The sequence below is a fragment of the Trifolium pratense genome, linkage group LG4 (assembly GCF_020283565.1).
Source record: "Trifolium pratense cultivar HEN17-A07 linkage group LG4, ARS_RC_1.1, whole genome shotgun sequence".
Classification (NCBI taxonomy): Eukaryota; Viridiplantae; Streptophyta; class Magnoliopsida; order Fabales; family Fabaceae; genus Trifolium; species Trifolium pratense.
The window spans coordinates 3091244-3113487 of record NC_060062.1 but is presented as its reverse complement, the minus strand read 5'-3'; the positions used below and the strand labels follow the sequence as shown (position 1 = coordinate 3113487).

Here is a 22244-nt window from a genome sequence, read left to right as displayed (position 1 = left end):
CCCCTAAAAATACTGAAAACCCATTTATCATAACGCTATTTGAGCCCCCTTTATTGTTTCGCCCAAGGGCCAAGGCTAGTCCATATGCCCAACTCAACATTCCACAGTATGGGCCCTATTAACAATCCAATTTGGGCCTTTTGTGGGGCTCTCCATGATTTCTCTTTCCACCCCCAAATTTCTTTTCTCGCACGAAAAAAAATTTGAACTTAATTTTATACATTTGAAATTTATAATTCAAATGCCCACTATACATGGTTTAAGATTGGTACATACTACCATCTTATTTTTTTGCTAATCATACATGGAAAAAGATTTCGTGCAATAATTGCATAACACAATAATCAATCAGAATAGTCCGATTTAATTTTAACGGTAGCGATTGATTTCCTGCGACATACTTACATATTGTTTTCAATATAAACCAATCGATCTAAAATCGATAGTTGAGACTGAAAACTGTATATAACCGCATGTAATAATTATAGCCGTAGATCTTAATTCATCATCATATACATACACATATTGTAATTTGTATACAGTACATTAAACAAATCTATCGATTCTTTTCCTTCCCGTCACGTCTATCTACCTTGCCTTACCCTTACTTTTCGTATTTTAATGAAACACAACACATCATTATTAGTCCAACATAACGTTATTTCCAAAAAAACAAAACATTTTAGTACTTATCACGTTACCAACTTGTCAACTTGAAATGTGAGGAACACCAACCACATACTTCAAAAGAAAACATTTAATGAACAAGTTGTTGAATTAATACCGAAATTATAGTTGAGTTTAAATTTTAGATAAAAAGAAAAAACAATTAGAGAAAATCTTAGAATATGAATGATTATGCATACAAAGTTGAAAGAATGAATCGCTTAATTCAATGGAGAGTTCATAATTTATCAACATGCACTTATATGAAAGCTGATCCATTCAAAATAGCTATGTGGAATTGGTAAATTCAAGTTTATGATTTTTTTTAAATTTTTTTTAATAGTATTTGTTGATATATTGATAATTTTTGTTCTTATGATCATGTAGGCATTTATCAATTGAAAAGAATTGTGGTTTACGTATTGAATTATATCCAGAAATTTCCAAAGAAAATTCTTATCCAATTGCATCTTTCATAATTAGTATTTATGGTGGAAATAGCAAAATCTTGACTCAATCAGGTGATTTAAGTTCTATGATTAAAAAAAGTTATCGTAATTTAGTTAATGGAAAGATTATTTGATTTAATAAGGTAGTTATAGTATAAGTGAAGTTAATTTTTTTGTTTTATTTTTTGTTTTATGATGCAGAAATAAAAGATAAAGTTCTTAGCAATAAGGATTGTTTTGTTTGGGAGATTGAGGTTCCATTACCTGGAAAATTTATAATTGACATTGAGTTTCTTGATTTGAAAACTACATGTACAAAGGTAAAGTATATGAACATATTCTTATGAAATTACTATTATTTCACCTCATTTACTATTTTTTTTTTATTATTTGAATAAAGGGTGGAGAAGCTTGTTCCATTTGGTCTAATGGATTTATACAGAAAATACAAAATGCAACAGCCCTTGAATCGCTTGGTCGAATGATAAGAGAAGGTATCTATACAGATATAACAATCAACGTTAATTCCGAGGGAAGCATAAAAGCTCATCGAGCTATTCTTGCTTCACAATCACCGGTTTTTCGCAGCATGTTTTCGCATAATGTTAAAGAGACCGATTTGTCTACCATAAACATCGAAGACATGTCAATCGAAGCTTGTCAAACATTTATAAATTTTCTTTATGGAACTGTCAATGATGATGAATTTCTTATGCATAGACTAGATCTATTGCACGCCGCAGATAAGTACGATATTTATGACTTGAGAGAGGCGTGTGAAAAGAGTCTTCAAGAAGACATTGATGCGAAAAATGTACTCGAGAGACTTCAACTTGCATCTTTCTATAGATTAACAAAGCTGAAGATTAGTTGTATGCAATATCTTGTAAAATTTGGTAAAATATATGATGTTCAAGGTGATTTAACTACCTTCTTGCAAACTGCAGATAGAGATTTGATTTGTGAAGTCTTTCACGAAATTCTTGATGCATGCAAAAAGTAACATAGATCTTCCAACATTTTAAAGATAGGAAGACTATATGTTATTTTTTTTATCGATTGCAATGTAGATATATAGGTAGTCTCTTGATTTGGAGCTATTTATTTTTAACGGCACAACTTGTTACCCGTCTATCTTTTGTTTATGTCTAATTATTTTATATATATAATTTCTCTTATCTTTGTAAAAAAAATTTAACAATCTTGTATATATTTTTCTATGGTTTTGTGGTGTACTTTTTCATTCTTAAAATAGTTTGATACACTTTTTGTTAATGCAAAAGTACATATGTTTTTTGGCAAATTCTATGGTGCCGCCTTCAAATTGAAGGTTTCAGAACCGTCTTTGACTGGCCAATCAGAAGCCAGCATTTAGGAGAGCTGACTTTTTGATATATAAAGGATGCCACGTAGGACATCCATGGTGTGGGCCGTCCATGTGTACCCTCAATCTTTTTAAAATGCTACTATGACCCAAACATATTAAAGTTACAATATATGACCCCTAAACATATTTAACTTAAAATATTTAACCCTCAAATATTTTGTTTTTTAAATTGAAATTGAAATTTATAAAATACAATAGGCATTTTATTTTAGTGGTTTTTAACATAAAAACTTAAACTTTCCTTCAAGAAAATAAAACAGAAAAACGTAAACTTCCTTCCTTGACAATATTCTTCTTCGATTTCTCAATGAAAAAAAACATCTTCTTCATTCGACCTTCAGCTTCTTCTTCCGCCATTGTAGACACACAACAAACTCATTCTTCACTTTCGTATTGACAGCAGATTTCATAAGGTATTTGGGTATAGGGTGTGATTATTTCAATTGGTTACATGCTTTACAATTCTGATATAAATTACTAACATGAGTGAATAACCAGTCGAGTTTATATTTACAATTCTGTGTTTGGTGTTAATTTTAAATTGGGAACAAGGTTTTATTATGTGGGAATAAATAACCAGTCGAATGAAGAACAAGGTTTTATTATCTTCTTCGATTTAAAATTGAGAATTAGGTTTTAGTATCTGTGTTTGGTGTTAATTTCAAATTGGGAACAAGGTTTTATCCGTGTGAAAGACATAAAATTTCTTTCTGTGTGTGGGTGTTAATATGAACGAAGCATGGAGATGTGCAGCTTGTTTGTGTAGAAACTGAAGCATGATAGTGAGTTGTTTATGGTTGCTGTTGTCTTATGTTGTGTTATATATTGACAGATTTCAAAATGGAGAGCTACAGAGATGTTGATGTTCATTCGACTGAAACTGATTCATCTGATGCATCTTCAGAAACTGATGCCGAACATAATAGTAGTGAAAATAGTGAGGATGGAGATGGTTATGTTGTATCGTCTGCAGATCAAAGTTCAGATGATGAAGATGTTGCTCATAATGACGATGATGAGGATGCGTTTGAAGCAACTACAGGTGATAAATTCTTAAGGGTTGATTCCATGACTGTTGAGGAAATTCGTGCTCTGGAATTTGTAAATGTGGCTGAAGCTTATGAATTTTATTATCAATATGGAAAATGTAAAGGTTTTGCCATTCGGAAACGCGATGTTAGGCGTAGAGGGCCCAAAGGTAGTGAAATCATAGTAATGAACGAGTTCGTATGCAACAAGCATGGCTCAAGAAACAAGAAGCACTTGATTAGGGTGGATAGGAAAAGAGAACACCGTCGTCTGACTCGTACTCAATGCGGAGCTAGGCTCCGTGTGCTCTACAAAAAAAATAAAGACAAATATGTAGTGTCATTATTTGAAGAGACTCATAACCATGAATTAACTCCAGCTAAATATGTGCATTTACACCCTGTTTATCGTAACCTTTCTGAATCAGATAGAGCTCAAGTTGATGGTCTTCAGTCACATGGGATCAGAACTTGTCATATAATGGGATACATGGTTGCTCAAAAGGGTGGATATACTGGTGTTGGTTTTACAAAGAAAGATTTGTACAATTATTTCGACAAAAAAATGCGTAGTGCTGTTAAAGATGGTGATGTTTCTGCTGCTTTAAATTATCTTAATGTGAAATCATCTACTGATCCCATGCTATATGCAGAGTATTCTGTCGATGGAAACGGGCGTATGAAAACACTTTTTTGGGCAGACGGCACAAGTAGATCTGATTATTTCTGTTTTGGTGATGTGGTTGCGTTTGACACAACATATGGGAAGAACAAATACAATTATCCACTGGTTATTTTTTCTGGGTGCAACCACCACTTACAATCTGTCATATTTGCTTCTGCATTGGTGTCGGATGAAACGACTGAGACGTATAAGTGGTTGCTCAACACTTTTTTAGAGTGCATGAATAATCAATATCCAACAGGAGTTGTCACAGACGGGGATGGGGCCATGAGGGAGGCTATAAAGCAGATTTTTCCTGATTCAACCCATAGGTTGTGTGCTTGGCATTTGAACAAAAATGCAGGTGAAAATGTAAAGAATGTTGGTTTTTTGCGTGGATTTCAAAAAGCAATGTACTCAAATTTTACAGTTGAAGAATTTGAAGAATTTTGGTCAGAGCTATTGAAGGAGACTGAACTTGAATCACATCCTTGGGTTGTCAAAACATATGAGAACAGGTCACTTTGGGCAACTGCATATCTACGTGAAAAGTTCTTTGGTCGTATAAGAACTACGTCTCAATGTGAAGCAATCAATGCAATCATCAAGAATTATGTAAGGAAGAAAGGGTGCATTTATGAATTTATGCACAATTTTGAACAGGCATTGGTAGGGTACAGAAACAATGAACTTGTTGCTGATTTTAACTCCAAGTTTACAGATCCTGTGTTGTCAAGTCATCTGCATTTGCTTGAGAGCCATGCTGCTAAAACTTACACCGCAGCGGTTTTTAAGGAAGTAAAAGAACAAATTATGAAGGTTGCTGCATTAATTGTGAAGGAACGGTTTACAATGGGGGATACCTTGATTTTTATATTGAAAAAATATTGTCAGACTGGTTTTGAACGACAAGTTGCATATGATATTTCAACTCAATCATTTCAGTGTTCATGTAGATTGTTCGAGTCTCGCGGACTTCCATGTTCTCACATGTTTTATGTCTTGAAGGAAGAGAGTATTGATCACATACCTGCTAGTTTGATTTTGAACCGTTGGACTAAGGATGCCAAAGTTGGGTTCTTGAACATGAATTCTACTGGGGACTTAGATTCCAAGATGATGGAACAAGCTCGTTTTGGTGCTTATTGTTCTGCTTTTACTACTTTTTGCAAAGAAGCTTCAAAAAGGAATGGTGTTTTTGGGGATGTAATGGGTGAAATAATGAAACTACATCACAAGTATTGTGAAGCTGAGGACCCTATTGTTCCTACCGAAAAGACATATGTAGGTGATCCAATGAATGTGAAGAGCAAAGGAGCTCCAAAGAAGAAAAAAAATGCCCCAAAAACAACCAGACACTGTGGATACTGCCAAAGTACCATTCATGATGCTAGGAATTGTCCGGTAAATTTGTCGATACCTTTTCATTTGAATATTATTCTCGGTATATAGACCTTTGCATTGAATATTATATTTTAGTTATTTTTTTATTATATTTTGCAGGAAAGACTGGATTCGACTGATGAAGAAGATTTTGCGGTTGACTCGGTTTCGGGAAATGATTCTTTAAGCAAAATACAAAAGGTAGATTCAGTTTTAATAAACTATATTCTATTTACACTTTTTTAAAAAATAGTAATAAAATTTTTATCTACAGAGATGCAAAAAGAAAGCCAGAGGTGATTATGGTAGTAGGGCAAAAAAGAAATGTTCGCAGACACCACAAAGTGAAACTGGTCAAAGTGGTAACGTTGCAAAAACGCGGAGTAGCCGGCAAAAGAAATGTTCACAGAAACCCCAAAGTGAAACTTTTCAAAGTGTTAACGTTACAACAACGAGGCGTCCGGATATTAGAACCAGACAAGTGTCTCAAATGTTTCGTGGTCAACCTATGACGCCTGTGGGAGAGCCTGTGATTCACCCAATGCCTATCGTACAACCCATGTACCCAATGTATGGAATGCCAACTGGGGAAAATTCAAACCATTGTTTCGGTGTCTTGCAACAAGTGATGAAATTTGGTGGTCAAAATTGAGTATTATATTAGGTGAAAATTCAAACAAGTAGTTCAAATTTGAATGTTATTAGCTGCTGCACTTATGGATAATTAAATTGAATTTATGTAATATTTACATCTTGGGTTTAAGTATTTTTTTTTTAAAAACAATTGACTGTTTCATTTGAAGAATTGTTCTTCGATAAATTTCTGAATTAGTTATAAGTTATAACTTATAAGGAAATAATGAATGTAATAGGAAGTTTCTTTTGGAGGGAGAGGGTGTGGGTTCAAACCCCTGCAAACTCATTTCTTTTCATTTTTTCCTTTTTTATTAGCGGCTCCACTAACTCTTACTACCTTTTTGTCTGCAGAATATAAGCGGCTCCACTAACTCTTACTATTATGTGACATTAGTACCATGACATTTGTACTCTGGTATTCACTATGGTCATGAACATCTAAGTAAATACCAACACAGCTTTAACATAAATAAACATGTTAAACACATAAGTATCGTTACATTCGACAAGCATAAGAGAAGCATAAGAGAAGAGTTTTTTTCCCCTTTTTGCCACAAAGCACGAGAATTGTAAATTCATTGCTATCTATATACTCAGCCATATTTGCATCAAAAATCTGTTTTTTCAATGTTGACAATATATATCTTAATAATCATAGTTAAGAAAAAGTAAAATAATATAGAAACATGCCATAAAATCAATGAACCTTTTAATATAACAGATATAGAATATATGTTTCAGGCTAAATTATATAAATATATGCCTGACTAAGTTGGATAAGGTTGCATTGAAATAAGTCAGATACAATACATAATTGTTCTTAGTAATTAGAGACGATAATCTCAAACATTCACATAGTCTGAAACAAACACATACTAAAATAAGTTCAAGCTATAATTACATAATGATGGAAGATAAAAAACAGCCATTCTTAAGAGAAATGAAACACTTCAAATATAGAAACTCATGATCAACCTTATACATTGTGAAGCTCAATGATCAATGTTGATGGAGGTTTCTCAAGCTTGAAGCTCAATTTGTCACCTTCCTTCAAATTTGTCCTCTTAACGATTCGACACCATTCTTTTGAAATGTATCTTTCAAATTTGTTCCTCTTAGCAGCCATGATGTTGCATGTAGTACTTATGAAAGTTACTCCATTGATTTGAAATTGAATCAAAATCTTGGTCACTTTTGGCTTCAAAACAATTCTTGCAATTTTTTTTGGTATATGCTACAAATTAAAAGAGAAACACCAAGTTATACAACTGTTATTATTTTATAAAACCTTAATCAAACTTCAAAAAATTGTCACAGAAACTTAATAAAACATACCAGGACTTTAGTTCCAATTTTCCTTGACATTGCTTCAGTTACTACTTTTTCCCATTCATACCCAGCTTGAGTAGCCTTTACTCTGATGCTACCATTGAAATGTCTGGTAGAAGACCTTTTTCTGTTGTGGTTTTGTTCCCCTTTTGAAGGCAGTTTTGGTTTCTTCTTTGTAAACTCCTGTGAGTAAATTGACATACACAATTAGCAATTAGATACGAATAATAGTATGTAAATAATAATTTCAAAAGTGATATGAAAACAATTGTATAAATAAAGTCCAAAAAAATTTAATCAAATTTTGACCTCATGTTTGATTGTTTTGTTGTTCAGCATCAATCTTTTTGACCTATTCTCAGGTAAAATTCTCATCCAAAATCTATTTTCTGCCGGGACATAACTCAAGGTAACTCTTGTTGTTTTCATAAAACCAAAACACCTTGAAACACTTGATACATTAGTCAGAACCATCCCAGTGTTTGTTTTTTGATAGGAGACCTCAACATTCTTATAGTTAGGTCCTCTAATCCAGCCAAACTCATGATTGTCAAAGGATGTTTTCCATTTCTTATAAAACTCATCAGGAATGGAAATGGTTGCCTAAATATAATGAACAATAATTAAATGAATAAGTATATATCAGAACTGTTATTAAAAACATTAAAATCCCAAATCAAATACACACAACTATACCAATTTAGGGTCAATCACAGTGTCAAATTTGTTCCTGTATTTTTCAATATCTGCAGCAGTTGGTACTCTGAAAAAAACACAAAAAATGAGAACATATGAAACACATAGTAGTATACAATCTGATAAACACTAACACCACAAATGAAACATAACCAAACACACATGATAGATGATAGATAAATTAAACATCAACATATGACACATATAGTACATCAAATTAAGTAAACTGACTTAAAAAATCACCTTTTGGAAGAAGAGCTTTTGTCTGGTAAAATTCTCATCCAAAATCTATTTTCTTCTGGGACATAACTAAATCCCACTCTTGTTGATTTGACAAAACCAAAAAATTTTGAAACCGTTGATGCATTTGTCAGAAACATCCCAGTGTTAGTTTTTTTATAGAACACTTCAACCATCTTATAGTTAGCTCCTCGTATCCAGCCACATTTGTGCTTGTCAAAACTTGTTTTCAATTTGTTATAAAAATCATCAGGAATGGAAATCGATGCCTAAATAGAATGAACATAATTTAAATGAATATTTATATCAGAAATGTAATTAAAACCATTATAATCTCAAATAAAATACAGACAACTATACCAATTTAGGGTCAATCACAGTCTCAAATTTGTTCTTGTATTTTTCAATATCTGCAGCAGTTGGTACTCTGAAAAAAAGACAATAAATGAGAACATATGAAAAACATATAGTAGTATACAATCTGATAAACACTAGCACCACAAATGGAACATAACCAAACACATATGATATGATAGATGATAGATAAATTAAATAACAACATATGACACATATAGTACATCAAATTAAGTAAAATGACTTAAAAAATCACCTTTTGCAAGAAGAGCTATTGTCTGGTAAAATTCTCATCCAAAATCTATTTTCTGCTGGGACATAACTCAATCCAACTCTGGTTGGTTTGACAAAACCAAAACATTTTGAAACACTTGATGCATTTGTCAGAATCATCCCAGTGTTAGTTTTTTCATATAAGACATCAACCATCTTATAGTTAGGTCCTCGTATCCAGCCAAATTTGTGTTTGTCAAAAGTTGTTTTCCATTTGTTATAAAAATCATCAGGAATGGAAATCGTTCCCTAAATAGAATGAACATAATTTAAATGAACATTTATATCAGAAATGTAACTAAAACCACTAAAATCGCAAATAAAATACAGACAACTATACCAAATTAGGGTCAACCACAGTGTCAAATTTGTTCCTGTATTTTTCAATATCCTCAGCTGTTGGTACTCTGAAAAGAATCGATTATATAATATCATATGACTTTGATAGTAAGACAAAATCCAACAACCATAAAGAACTTATTCAACTTTAATTTGCAATCGATTCTACAGGCTATACAAACATGCAACTTCAAAATATGAAATCTTCAACATACCACAAACACAGAAACATAAAATCTTATAAACCCTAAGTAAGTAAAAGTTAAGGTAAACATACATACACATCTCTCGCATAGATACATGCAAAAAGTAAATAAAATGACGAAAATAATTACCTTTGCTGCGAAGTAGATGCCATTGATGTTGAAGATTTCTCAATAGATTTGGAGTTTGACTGGGAAGAAGATGTTGTTGGTCGCAGCCTCCTGAAAATCGACCTTTTTGGCAAAGAATACGGAATCGATTGAAGGGAATGCCTCGATTGAAAAAGGTTTGGATGGATAGTAAAGTTAACGTTTTGTCTCACTTGGAAGATTCTTATTCTTTGTAAGTGATAAAGACATATTTGTGTGGTCCTTGTTGGTAGGGAACAATTAACTTAAAATCATAATTTTTTACAATTATTCCTTCAGGGCCAATGATATTAAATGGACCAACATGGAGGGAGAGGTTGTGGGTTCAAACCGCTGGAAACACAATTTTTTCCATTTTTTGTTTCCCGAATTAGCGGATCCACTAACTCTTGCTACATCGTATGGAATTAGCGGCTCCACTAACTCCTGCTACATTGTATGTAATTAGCGGCTCCACTAACTCCTGCTGCATTTTTTGTTTGCACATACCTCTAACTTTTACTACCTTTTTGTTTCTTAAAAAAAATATAATATTAATTTTCGATACTTTTCCGATACGTGTATCAGAGAGTATCAGTATCAAGTACGTATCGGACACGGTACTTTGCCATTTTTGGAGTATGGAGGATTCACAGGTTATATGTGTGCATAAAGAGAGTATAAGCAAAGGAACAAAAATTGTGACACTTGTCTGACACGTGTCGTACGAGTGAGAAAAAAAGTGACAGAATTTAATTTGCTTTATGATTTCACTGCAAGTACAGAATTAGATACATAGCCACTTTTACTGCAAGTGAATCAGTTGGATTGAAACTATAGCTACGTGTCGTACGAGTGTCCTACAAGTACAGAATTTGCAGCTTATACTAATGATGTCAAATTATTGTTATTGGACAATTTTTGTTATAACTAGCCACATTTTATTCTCGTGATAACAATATCGAGGTTAGAAAATGCAACATTAAAATTACTTCTTTATGTCGGGATATATTGGGTACTACACTATTATCACGAGAACTTTCCCGCGATAACACGAAGACGGAAGTTTTTCATTTCCACATCACGAGAATTTCCCGCAATAAAACGAAGACGAAAGTTTTTCTTTTCCTTATCGCATTATATTTTGTTGAATAAATGGCACACATTTAACAAACATCTTCTTCGATAATTATATTGAAATTTTCCCATATGACTGAAATGGAAAAGACCTCCATCACTCTAACCTACATTTTTTTTAATGTCATGCATTTTTTTTTATGCCAGCTAAAAGAAGAGCGGAACTGGTTAATGGTATTGAGGTCATAAACCTTGACGATGATGATGACTACGACGACGATGATTGCTGGACTATATCTCAAGGAGTACATGGAAAGACGGCTATTGTTGAAATTGCTGTGAAGGATGGGTATCCAAGTTCATCAGTGGCAACGCAACAAAAAAGCAAAATCACCAATGCAGTAACGTTTCCTTTTGCTGATACTGAAATCTCCAGTTCTACTTCTAGTTCCTCTGATGATTCATCCTCACTTGAGTACTGCACTCATTCTTCATCTTCCTTAGATTTGCAAATTATACCTTATAAAACTTCAATGACAGCAACAAAATCTATAATAGGGTATATATTTGACCCAAGTGATGAAGAACTCGTAAATTACTACTTGAAACACAAATTTTTTTGAGATGATTTTATGGTCGACAACATAGCTCATATTCATCTTCTCAACTTTGCACCATCAGAATTACCAGGTATATGTCATTAATTTTCTCATTCTTGTGTTTATATAAATGTGATACGTTATAGCAAAGTTGAAGATGAAATCAGATGAGAAAGAAGGATTTTTCTTTACTTGTCTTGATTTGATGAAGATGAACAAAATTACAAGGTGTGATGGAAAAGCAACGGGTGGTTATTGGAAGATTATGTCGGGATATATTGGGTACTACACTATTATCACGACTGATAACATTCGAAATCTAACCTCTCCAACATAATTCTTTTCATTTTCAAACAACTTCTTTTGCAATTCGGAAATCTCAGCAACATAAGTCTTGTTTTTCTTTTCCATATCACGAAACTTTCCCGCAAGAACACGAAGACGGAAGTTTTTCTTTTCCATATCGCATTATATTTTGTTGAATAAATGTCACACATTTATCAAACATCTTCTTCAATTCATTAACCTCTACAACATAATTCTTTACGTTTTCAGACAACTTCGTTTGCAATTTAGAAATCTCTGCAACATAAAAGGAACTTCTTAATGTCGGACTAATACTTTAATGTTTGTTTATTATGTTATTGGACAATTTTTGTTATAACAATATCGAGGTTAGAAAATGCAACATTAAATGAACTTCTTTATGTCGGGATATCTTGGGTACTACACTATTATCACGACTGATAACATTCGAAATCTAACCTCTCCAACATAATTCTTTTCATTTTCAAACAACTTCTTTTGCAATTCGGAAATCTCAACAACATAAGTCTTGTTTTTCTTTTTCATATCACAAAACTTTCCCGCGATAACACGAACACGGAAGTTTTTCATTTCCATATCACGAAACTTTCCCGCGATAACACGAACACGGAAGTTTTTCTTTTCCATATATTTTATAACATAAAGCTGGAGTTCATACTTCATACACCATATATTTTACATAAAGCAAAAGAGTCCTAAGACATACTACTAGAAAACCATGTAAGTTTGTAAAATTCGTATTCGTATTCGGAATAATTTGCATTATATTAGTACATGCATCTAGGCAAGAATATTGGAAAAACGTAATTCTGATGTGTAGATTAATTCTTTACCGTGTTATAACTAGCCACATTTTATTCTCGTGATAACAATATCGAGGTTAGAAAATGCAACATTAAAATTACTTCTTTATGTCGAGATATCTTGGGTACTACACTATTATCACGACTGATAAACGTGTGATAATTACTGTCACACATTACAAAGCACTTGTCATTAGACAAAAATGTTACACATTTAACAAACATCTTCTTCAATTCATTAACCTCTACAACATAATTCTTTACGTTTTCAGACAACTTCGTTTGCAATTTATAAATCTCTGCAACATAAAAGGAACTTCTTAATGTCGGACTAATACTTTAATGTTTGTTTATTATGTTATTGGACAATTTTTGTTATAACAATATCGAGGTTAGAAAATGCAACATTAAATGAACTTCTTTATGTCAGGATATCTTGGGTACTACACTATTATCACGACTGATAACATTCAAAATCTAACTTTGATATCGTTGGTTTTTTTGAAAATTATTTAAAACTAGTTTATCGTGATAACAATATCGAGGTTCGAAAATGCAACATTAAATGAACTTCTTACTGTCCGACTATCTTTTGAGACTAGTCATCCCAACCATATTCTTCCTGTATTCAGACATCTTCAACTCATCAACCTCTCCAGCATAATTCTTTTCATTTTCAAAAAACTTCTTTTGCAGTTCGGAAATCTCAGCAACATAAGTCCTGTTTTTCTTTTCCATATCACAAAACTTTCCCGCAATAACACGAAGACATAAGTTTTTCTTTTCCATATCACGAAACTTTCCCGCAAGAACATAAGTCAAGGTTGCCATATTAAAAATTCACAAACATAATTTGTCTATCTTCAGAGAATGAGTCAATATTATGATACGTAATGAATGTGTAAAACTTAGCGGTTCCTCTAATTCTATAACACATATGCAGTAAAGTTTCCTTTTGCTGACACTGAAATCTCCAGTTCTACTTCTAGTTCCTCTGATGATTCATCCTCACTTGAGTACTGCACTATTATCGTTGGTTTTTTTGAAAAATATTTAAAACTAGTTTCTCGTGATAACAATATCGAGCTTAGAAAATGCAACATTAAAATTACTTCTTTATGTCGGGATATATTGGGTACTACACTATTATCACGACTGATAACATTCGAAATCTAACCTCTCCAACATAATTCTTTTCATTTTCAAACAACTTCTTTTCCAATTCGGAAATCTCAACAACATAAGTCTTGTTTTTCTTTTTCATATCACAAAACTTTCCCGCGATAACACGAACACGGAAGTTTTTCATTTCCATATCACGAAACTTTCCCGCGATAACACGAACACGGAAGTTTTTCTTTTCCATATATTTTATAACATAAAGCTGGAGTTCATACTTCATACACCATATATTTTACATAAAGCAAAAGAGTCCTAAGACATACTACTAGAAAACCATGTAAGTTTGTAAAATTCGTATTCGTATTCGGAATAATTTGCATTATATTAGTACATGCATCTAGGCAAGAATATTGGAAAAACGTAATTCTGATGTGTAGATTAATTCTTTACCGTGTTATAACTAGCCACATTTTATTCTCGTGATAACAATATCGAGGTTAGAAAATGCAACATTAAAATTACTTCTTTATGTCGAGATATCTTGGGTACTACACTATTATCACGACTGATAAACGTGTGATAATTACTGTCACACATTACAAAGCACTTGTCATTAGACAAAAATGTTACACATTTAACAAACATCTTCTTCAATTCATTAACCTCTACAACATAATTCTTTACGTTTTCAGACAACTTCGTTTGCAATTTAGAAATCTCTGCAACATAAAAGGAACTTCTTAATGTCGGACTAATACTTTAATGTTTGTTTATTATGTTATTGGACAATTTTTGTTATAACAATATCGAGGTTAGAAAATGCAACATTAAATGAACTTCTTTATGTCAGGATATCTTGGGTACTACACTATTATCACGACTGATAACATTCAAAATCTAACTTTGATATCGTTGGTTTTTTTGAAAATTATTTAAAACTAGTTTATCGTGATAACAATATCGAGGTTCGAAAATGCAACATTAAATGAACTTCTTACTGTCCGACTATCTTTTGAGACTAGTCATCCCAACCATATTCTTCCTGTATTCAGACATCTTCAACTCATCAACCTCTCCAGCATAATTCTTTTCATTTTCAAAAAACTTCTTTTGCAGTTCGGAAATCTCAGCAACATAAGTCCTGTTTTTCTTTTCCATATCACAAAACTTTCCCGCAATAACACGAAGACATAAGTTTTTCTTTTCCATATCACGAAACTTTCCCGCAAGAACATAAGTCAAGGTTGCCATATTAAAAATTCACAAACATAATTTGTCTATCTTCAGAGAATGAGTCAATATTATGATACGTAATGAATGTGTAAAACTTAGCGGTTCCTCTAATTCTATAACACATATGCAGTAAAGTTTCCTTTTGCCCTTGTCATTAGCCAAAAATGTTACACATTTAACAAACATCTTCTTCAATTCATTAACCTCTACAACATAATTCTTTACGTTTTCAGACAACTTCGTTTGCAATTTAGAAATCTCTCCAACATAAAAGGAACTTCTTAATGTCGGACTAATACTTTAATGTTTGTTTATTATTGTTATTGGACAATTTTTGTTATAACTAGCCATATTTTATTCTCGTGATAACAATATCGAGGTTAAAAAATGCAACATTAAAATTACTTCTTTATGTCGGGATATCTTGGGTACTACACTATTATCATGACTTATAGCATTCGAAATCTAACGTCGATATCGTGGTTGTTTTTGAAAATTGTTTAAAACTAGTTTCTCGTGATAACAATATCGAGGTTAGAAAATGCAACATTAAATGAACTTCTTTATGTCGGGATATCTTGGGTACTACACTATTATCACGACTGATAACATTCGAAATCTAACGTTGATATCGTTGGTTTTTTTGAAAATTATTTAAAAATAGTTTATCGTGATAATAATATCGAGGTTAGAAAATGCAACATTAAATTTTAATTTATTTTTAATGTGCAATTTTTAATTATTTAAAACTTGATATTAAAATGAACTTAATTTCTTTCTTACATTATTTTATTTTATTTTATTTATGTTATGAATGAGTTTTATATTATTTTATAAAAAAATTATATTCTGATTAATTCAAGATCCTTTAAAAAAAATAGCAATTTTTTTAAAATAAAACAAAAGTAACAGCTGGAGGAAAAAACAAAACATGGAGAAAAAAGCCTTTCATAACAAAAAAAAGGGTAATATCTGAACAAAAACACAAATGGGCCGGGTTAAATTAATACAGCCCAATCATTTTCTTCATCTTCTTCAACGCAGAAAATTGCGTTTCCATTTTACCCAAACAGTCCAAAAAATTACAAAATCGCGTGTCGAGGTGTTAGAATCGCGTTTGGAGCTTCCCACCGCCAAAACAAACATACGCAAGGCTGCTCTCAATCCGCCGCACCGCCCTCAGCCTCTCATTCTCTCTCTCTTAGTGCAGACAGGTAAATTAGGCAACCCTAAAACTGAGAAATTGCGTAAATTACTTAGAAATTGGTATTCCAATTATTATTCTATGTCTAACTTGATGAATCCCATCTGCACCTGCTTACTATTATGTAATTAACCTATCCTTTTTCATATTTGCATTTCATGCTTTCTCGTTTGATTTTTTAGAAGCATGTATATTTTTATCTTCTGGTCATGTTGCTGAATATTCTCAATGAAGTTGTGTGAGGAAATAAAACTGATCTTAAGAGAAATACTCATATGCCCAATAATAAACTAGAAAATATTTCATTATAATCATCAATATGTTAAATTTCAAAATTGTGTTTTAAATAAACTATCTCAGTTGGATTTCCCTAGTCACTACTAACACTTCACATACATACAAAACACAATATACAAACTCATTCAATCCTTTAAACGCACTTAGATGCAAGATATTAGCATAGATTCATAACAACAAAACAGCAGTAGATGTTTACAACCAGAAATGGTCATAAACTGATGTTCAAATGCTGCTTAAAAGCAGCATTAATGTAGTTAGAGGTACATATCAAATGCAAATTATAAAAATGACATGTTTACAACCACAATGGTTTATAAACTGATGTTCAAATACTACTTATACAAGTAGCATTTTTGATGTTCAACGGATTAAAGTTTAACCAAAACCAACCACAACCACCCACAATAACAACCACCCACAATAATCATCAAACTCTTTACCAATTTACCTTAAGATAGTCCACTTTCTCATCCTCGTCTTTCCAATGCTGAGCCGCCTTTGCCAAAACTTCTTCATGCAACACATTATTACCTGCTTTCACCAAATTAATGGCAATTCTCATCCTTGATGCAGTATTAGCCTGTATATAATTATGAACATTTAGGTAAATTAAAGTTATAATTACAGGGAAATGATTAATATTAATAAATAATATGTTCACATTCATTCAACTTACAATGATGTTGCCATAATCAGACCTAAACGGACACTCTGTCATCCATTTAGAAACCCACACTCCAGAGTCATTGCTGTAGACAGCCAGTAAATTCGTTAGATACAATAGTTAATATCAATCAATCAAAGATATTGTAAGGTTTTAGAGTAGTTACGATTCAGGTATCTGTTGTGCAATATGCTTTGGTTCATGTAAGGCGTAGTTTGATATCATTCTATCAGGCCAAAATGGAGTCAGATCTTCACTAAAAGATTCATGCATTATGATTTCCTCCAGAAATATGGCCTGCCACACAAGATAAACAAAATTTAAGAAAACTTTGACTCTTAGCACAAAAATATCGTTTTACTTAGTCTTAGCCTATACACAAGGGTGTACTTTAATTCATACCATTTTCAGAATTGCCCTGCGACGAAAATGCTCTCTTGCATCACAACGCAGAGAGTCTAAGCAAACCAATTTTCTTTGGATAAAGTCGACAATCATTAGGTACCAATGGTTACCATTGTCGTTCATTGGAATAAACATCTGCAAACATGTAATATTGTAAGTGTACATAGTATAACCCTTGTAATACTAGTGTGTTAGTCCAGCTGATTAGTTAATATCAAGTGTGTTAGTCCAGCTGTTAAGGGCTAACAAACATTGTGCCCAGTCCTATAAATACTAGTGCTTGTAACTGAATCTGTGTGATTGGATAACAGAAAAATAGTTTGTTGCAAAACAATATTGAGTTCTGTCTAACCTCTCACAAATATTAAGTTGTGCGAACATAATTTTTAATGCTACATAAGATGAAGCAACAATCTAACACAAAACTTACTTTGCTAACAGATGGTCTTGCTGTCATGTAATTAGCTTGGTATAAATTCCTGACATAGTCAGCCCCTTTATGTTCCTCCAAGGCATGTTGCTACAATAAAAGTAATTTATTAAACCAATTTGAAGTCAACATTTAATACTAAATGAATGTACATGTTTAAATCGTGTTTTTAGTAGTAGTAATCACCGCAAACTCAGTTGGCATATACCAAATGGACTTCATTTTTCCAATTGTATCTATCAACCAATTTTGTCTCGCAACAACAAGATTAATAACCTGCATGTATCATGAATTAGATATTAGCAGAAATTCAAGTAAAATAGGATTATTTTACTTAGTGTTAGATAAAAATACCTTCTCATCAACATGACATTTTGGCATTAGCGACTTCAGACTTTTCCTATCTCCAATTACATTTGTAGTTGATTGTACCAACACCTCATCACTACAAACAAAGTTAATATCATAATCAAACTAACAGTGATATATAAACTTACAATTAGGTTTTAGGATATGCATTAAAAAAGACAAACCCAAGCAATTGTTCAGGATCAAGCTTAAATATGTAGGTAGCCGTGTAAGCACACAAGTCACTCAGATTTATTTCTTCACTTGGTCTGAATGCTATTGGCATCCACTGTCATAAAAGACATTAAATAAATTTTAGTAAAGCAGAAATTTAAATAATGTAATATGTAATTCTAAGTTAAATTCAAAATAAATAACCAATACTTACTCTAGGAATCTGAAATTCTTGAGAAACACCTTCATATCCAACAGGGCCAGCTGGATGGTAATTGAGATAAAAATCAGTATCATCTTTGTCTGCATCAGATAAATGATGATTCCTAATATCACTGAATAAATATTGATCACTGATATAAAGCATATCATCTAGTTTTGCCTGTATCTTGGCTCTTTTCTGTGCTGCGGAGGATGCCTTCTGAGTCCCTAATAACTTAGACTTCCTTGTCACATATTTCCTTTTCAAATTAGGTGATGTCGCTGTAGAGTCATTATCTGTTACATCATCCTTGTAGTACTTTTCAGTGGTATCAGTTGGATTACTGCACAAGAGATTAGCACATTCAACTACACTCATCACAAGAGTTTCTTTTTAGTTAAATAAGACATGGTGTGTTTAATCCTTGGTGAGCTCAACTATGTCAGTTAATAATTTGCAGTTATGGTATTCAACATAACAATGAAGTCTAACTTAACATTTTATCCAAAAATCTAATTTTTTAGCTACTATCCTTATACTAACATAGCAACACACCCACACACACACAGTTTTCAGTTTTGAGTGTTAAGTTTCACAGACACGCATATACACAGTTTTCAGTTTAGCATATCTGGTGACTCACACACACACACAACAACAACCTCAAACGAAAATATGAAAATATGCACTTTTTTATGTTTAATAATCTATTGAAACACACACACAGAACAATCTCCAAAGAAAATATGAAAATACATGATGGCATAAAGTGATTTGGAATTTACCTAGATGAAGCAATCTGAATCTCAGTTGTTTTTTTCTTGTTGTGAGTCTCAATGGTTTTTTGTTTAATATGCAGTGAATGACTGTGTTCTTCGTTCCTTCTTTGTCTCTTCTTTTTTTTTGTATCATTTTTAGGTTTGCTGCTGTTCTTGGTTGTTTTTTTCATTGTGGATGGTGATGGTCTGTTTCTGTTGCAGGAAGCAAGTGTGTGTGGAATATGATGAAAGTAAGAGTTGAAGATAGAGGTTTTGGTAATGCAAGTACTGCTAATTAACTGGCAACGGGAGTGTGTTGGAATTGCAAGCTAATACTCTAGTAGAGGTTGGAAATGCAAGTAGTCTGCTGCTGCATTGTTGGAGTACATGTCAAATTAAAGCTCACCTAATACATAGGACTAATTGCAAAGCTTATATAATCCAAGAGTATTTGTCTGATGGGGTTCTCTTGTATTTTTTGTTCTAATTCAAAATCCCCATAGGACAGAGGTTCACTTTAGTTAGTACGAATAGATTCAGCAAGTTAATATTTTAAAAACTAAGATATTGTTCCCAATATTTTGTGTACTATTTGACATAACATGGTGACATTATTGACTAAATTATTCATATAGTATATGTAGAATAGGATTGATGATTTTAAAAATTTATATATAAGCTTGAAATTGGAATGAGTTTTTCAAGTACTGAAGATTGATTTCAAGTACTTATGATTAATTTTAAATTTATTGTTTATAAAAATGCAGTCAGAGTTAGCGGAGCCACTAATTCTGGCAACAAAAAATTTAGTAACAGTGAGTGGAGCCTCTAATATAAAAGGAAAAAATGTAAAATAATGAGTTTGCAGGGGTTTGAACCCACTCCCTCTCCCTCCAAAAGCAAATTTTTTACAAAATGGGCTAGCTTTGTGTAGTCGTTTCCAATTCTGCCCTTTGTTTTGTTTTTCTTTTTTGGTAAACTTGCCCTTTGTTTTTTAATCGAAAACTAACGATTCGACTGAGGATTTAGAATTTCAATAAATCCGACCGTTCAATATAACCTAATTGGACCGAAAAACAATTCCGAATATAAATTTTAATGATCGGACTCCGAATACATATGCCAATTTAATTAACAGTGTCGTCACAATACTAGTTTTAAATAATTTCGGCAAAAAGTAACGATGTCGGCCGGAGATTTGGAATTTTATCGATCCGACCGTTCAATAATATCTAATCGAACTAAAAAGAAATTGATAATAAAAATTTCAATGGTCGGACTACGAATGCATAGACCAAATTTTAATAACAGTGTCCTCGTGATATTAGTTTTAAATAATTTTCGCAAAAACTAACGATGTCGACCGAGGATTTCAAATTTTATCAATCCGACCGTTCAATATAACCTAATTGGACCGAAAAACAATTCCGAATATAAATTTTAATGATCGGACTCCGAATACATATGCCAATTTAATTAACAGTGTCGTCGGAATACTACTTCTAAATAATTTTGGCAAAAAGTAACGATGTCGGCCGGAGATTTCGAATTTTATCAATCCGACCTTTCAATAATATCTAATCGAACTAAAAAGAAATTGATAATAAAAATTTCAATGGTCGGACTACGAATGCATAGACCAATTTTAATAACAGTGTCCTCGTGGTATTAGTTTTAAATAATTTTCGCAAAAACTAACGATGTCGACCGAGGATTTCGAATTTTATCAATCCGACCGTTCAATATAACCTAATTGGACCGAAAAACAATTCCGAAATTTTTTTAATGATCGGACTCCGAATACATATCCCAATTTAATTAACAGTGTCGTTGGAATACTAGTTTTAAATAATTTTGGCAAAAAGTAACGATGTTGGCCGGAGATTTCTCAAAGTGTATAATAGCAAAACACACAAACACACTCAAAGTGTATATTTATCTTTTATAGATGAATTGGCAAACCATTGAAAATTCACACATACAAAATGGAGCAATTGGGGTTCAAACAACATATCCTTAATATATATATATATATATATATATATATATATATATATATATATATATATATATATATATATATATATATATATATATATAATTCCTAAATAGTTCTCCTAACCCTAATCCACTTAGACCAATCAAATTGTTTCATTTAGCCACATCATCTATATTATTATTATTATTATTATTATTATTATTATTATTAGTTATTATTATAATTATTATTGTCATCTCTATACTTTTCATATTCTACATTTATATACTTATGCCTTTTTAATATACACTCACTCAAGCTTTTACTTAGCCTTTACTTTTTTTGGTGAATATAATAATTTTTGCTTACTATATTATAATAAGGAGAATACAAAAATACACACTAATTAACTTTGTAACTCACGGTAATATATTTTTCATCTCTTAAGTCACAATTCAATTTTCATCTCTTGGACTCTTCTACCAATATTTTAATATATAGTTTACAACTATTTTAATTTGTATCCTATTCATATTTTCCTAACTAACCATTACGAATGTTAGAAACAAATATTTTCATCCCCTGGTGCTCAATCATGTGCTTAATAAGATTACCATTTGTTTTTCCGGTTGAATGTGAGAATAGATTTTTTCATATCTTATAATGTGCAATTTCTCTTTCCATTATCTTGCCTCTTCATCTTTTGTGCATCAGGTATAAATACTTATGTTATTTTCTAAAACCATGATTTGTTGTAGTTATTTTATTTTTTGCAAAAATTAACTTTTTGCATAACAAATAAAATTAAGAGAATTTGACATTTTTTGTTTCTTGCAGATCATAC

At 32.1% G+C, this 22244-nt stretch overlaps 4 protein-coding genes across 5 annotated transcripts; 2 read left to right on the top strand and 2 right to left on the bottom strand.

Annotated features, from left to right (window-relative positions):
* Positions 1-649: 649 nt before the first annotated feature.
* On the top strand, positions 650-2335 carry LOC123919855 (BTB/POZ domain-containing protein At1g55760-like). The gene is made up of 4 exons (XM_045971869.1): positions 650-967; positions 1054-1187; positions 1317-1435; positions 1516-2335. The coding sequence occupies exons 1-4, from the start codon at positions 849-851 to the stop codon at positions 2116-2118; spliced, it is 975 nt and encodes a 324-aa protein (XP_045827825.1). The 5' UTR covers positions 650-848; the 3' UTR covers positions 2119-2335.
* An 82-nt stretch (positions 2336-2417) lies between these two features.
* On the top strand, positions 2418-6328 carry LOC123919854 (protein FAR1-RELATED SEQUENCE 5-like). 2 transcript variants are annotated; one of them, XM_045971868.1, is made up of 4 exons: positions 2418-2915; positions 3335-5598; positions 5698-5778; positions 5852-6328. In XM_045971868.1, the coding sequence occupies exons 2-4, from the start codon at positions 3343-3345 to the stop codon at positions 6227-6229; spliced, it is 2715 nt and encodes a 904-aa protein (XP_045827824.1). In that variant the 5' UTR covers positions 2418-2915; positions 3335-3342; the 3' UTR covers positions 6230-6328. The 2 variants fall into 2 exon arrangements, with proteins under 2 accessions (XP_045827824.1, XP_045827823.1); XM_045971867.1 differs by having other exon boundaries at positions 2418-5598.
* A 645-nt stretch (positions 6329-6973) lies between these two features.
* On the bottom strand, positions 6974-9947 carry LOC123919853. The gene is made up of 9 exons (XM_045971866.1): positions 9780-9947; positions 9446-9512; positions 9089-9354; positions 8839-8905; positions 8482-8747; positions 8239-8305; positions 7852-8145; positions 7549-7725; positions 6974-7447 (listed from the first exon to the last, which is right to left on the bottom strand). Exons 1-9 carry the CDS (start codon positions 9800-9802, stop codon positions 7190-7192), a joined length of 1485 nt encoding a protein of 494 aa, XP_045827822.1. The 5' UTR covers positions 9803-9947; the 3' UTR covers positions 6974-7189.
* A 6683-nt stretch (positions 9948-16630) lies between these two features.
* Positions 16631-20041, bottom strand: LOC123919852. The gene is made up of 10 exons (XM_045971865.1): positions 19450-20041; positions 18677-19007; positions 18474-18577; positions 18295-18385; positions 18127-18216; positions 17941-18030; positions 17508-17645; positions 17272-17402; positions 17118-17190; positions 16631-17021 (listed from the first exon to the last, which is right to left on the bottom strand). Exons 1-10 carry the CDS (start codon positions 19611-19613, stop codon positions 16878-16880), a joined length of 1356 nt encoding a protein of 451 aa, XP_045827821.1. The 5' UTR covers positions 19614-20041; the 3' UTR covers positions 16631-16877.
* Between the last annotated feature and the right edge of the window lie 2203 nt (positions 20042-22244).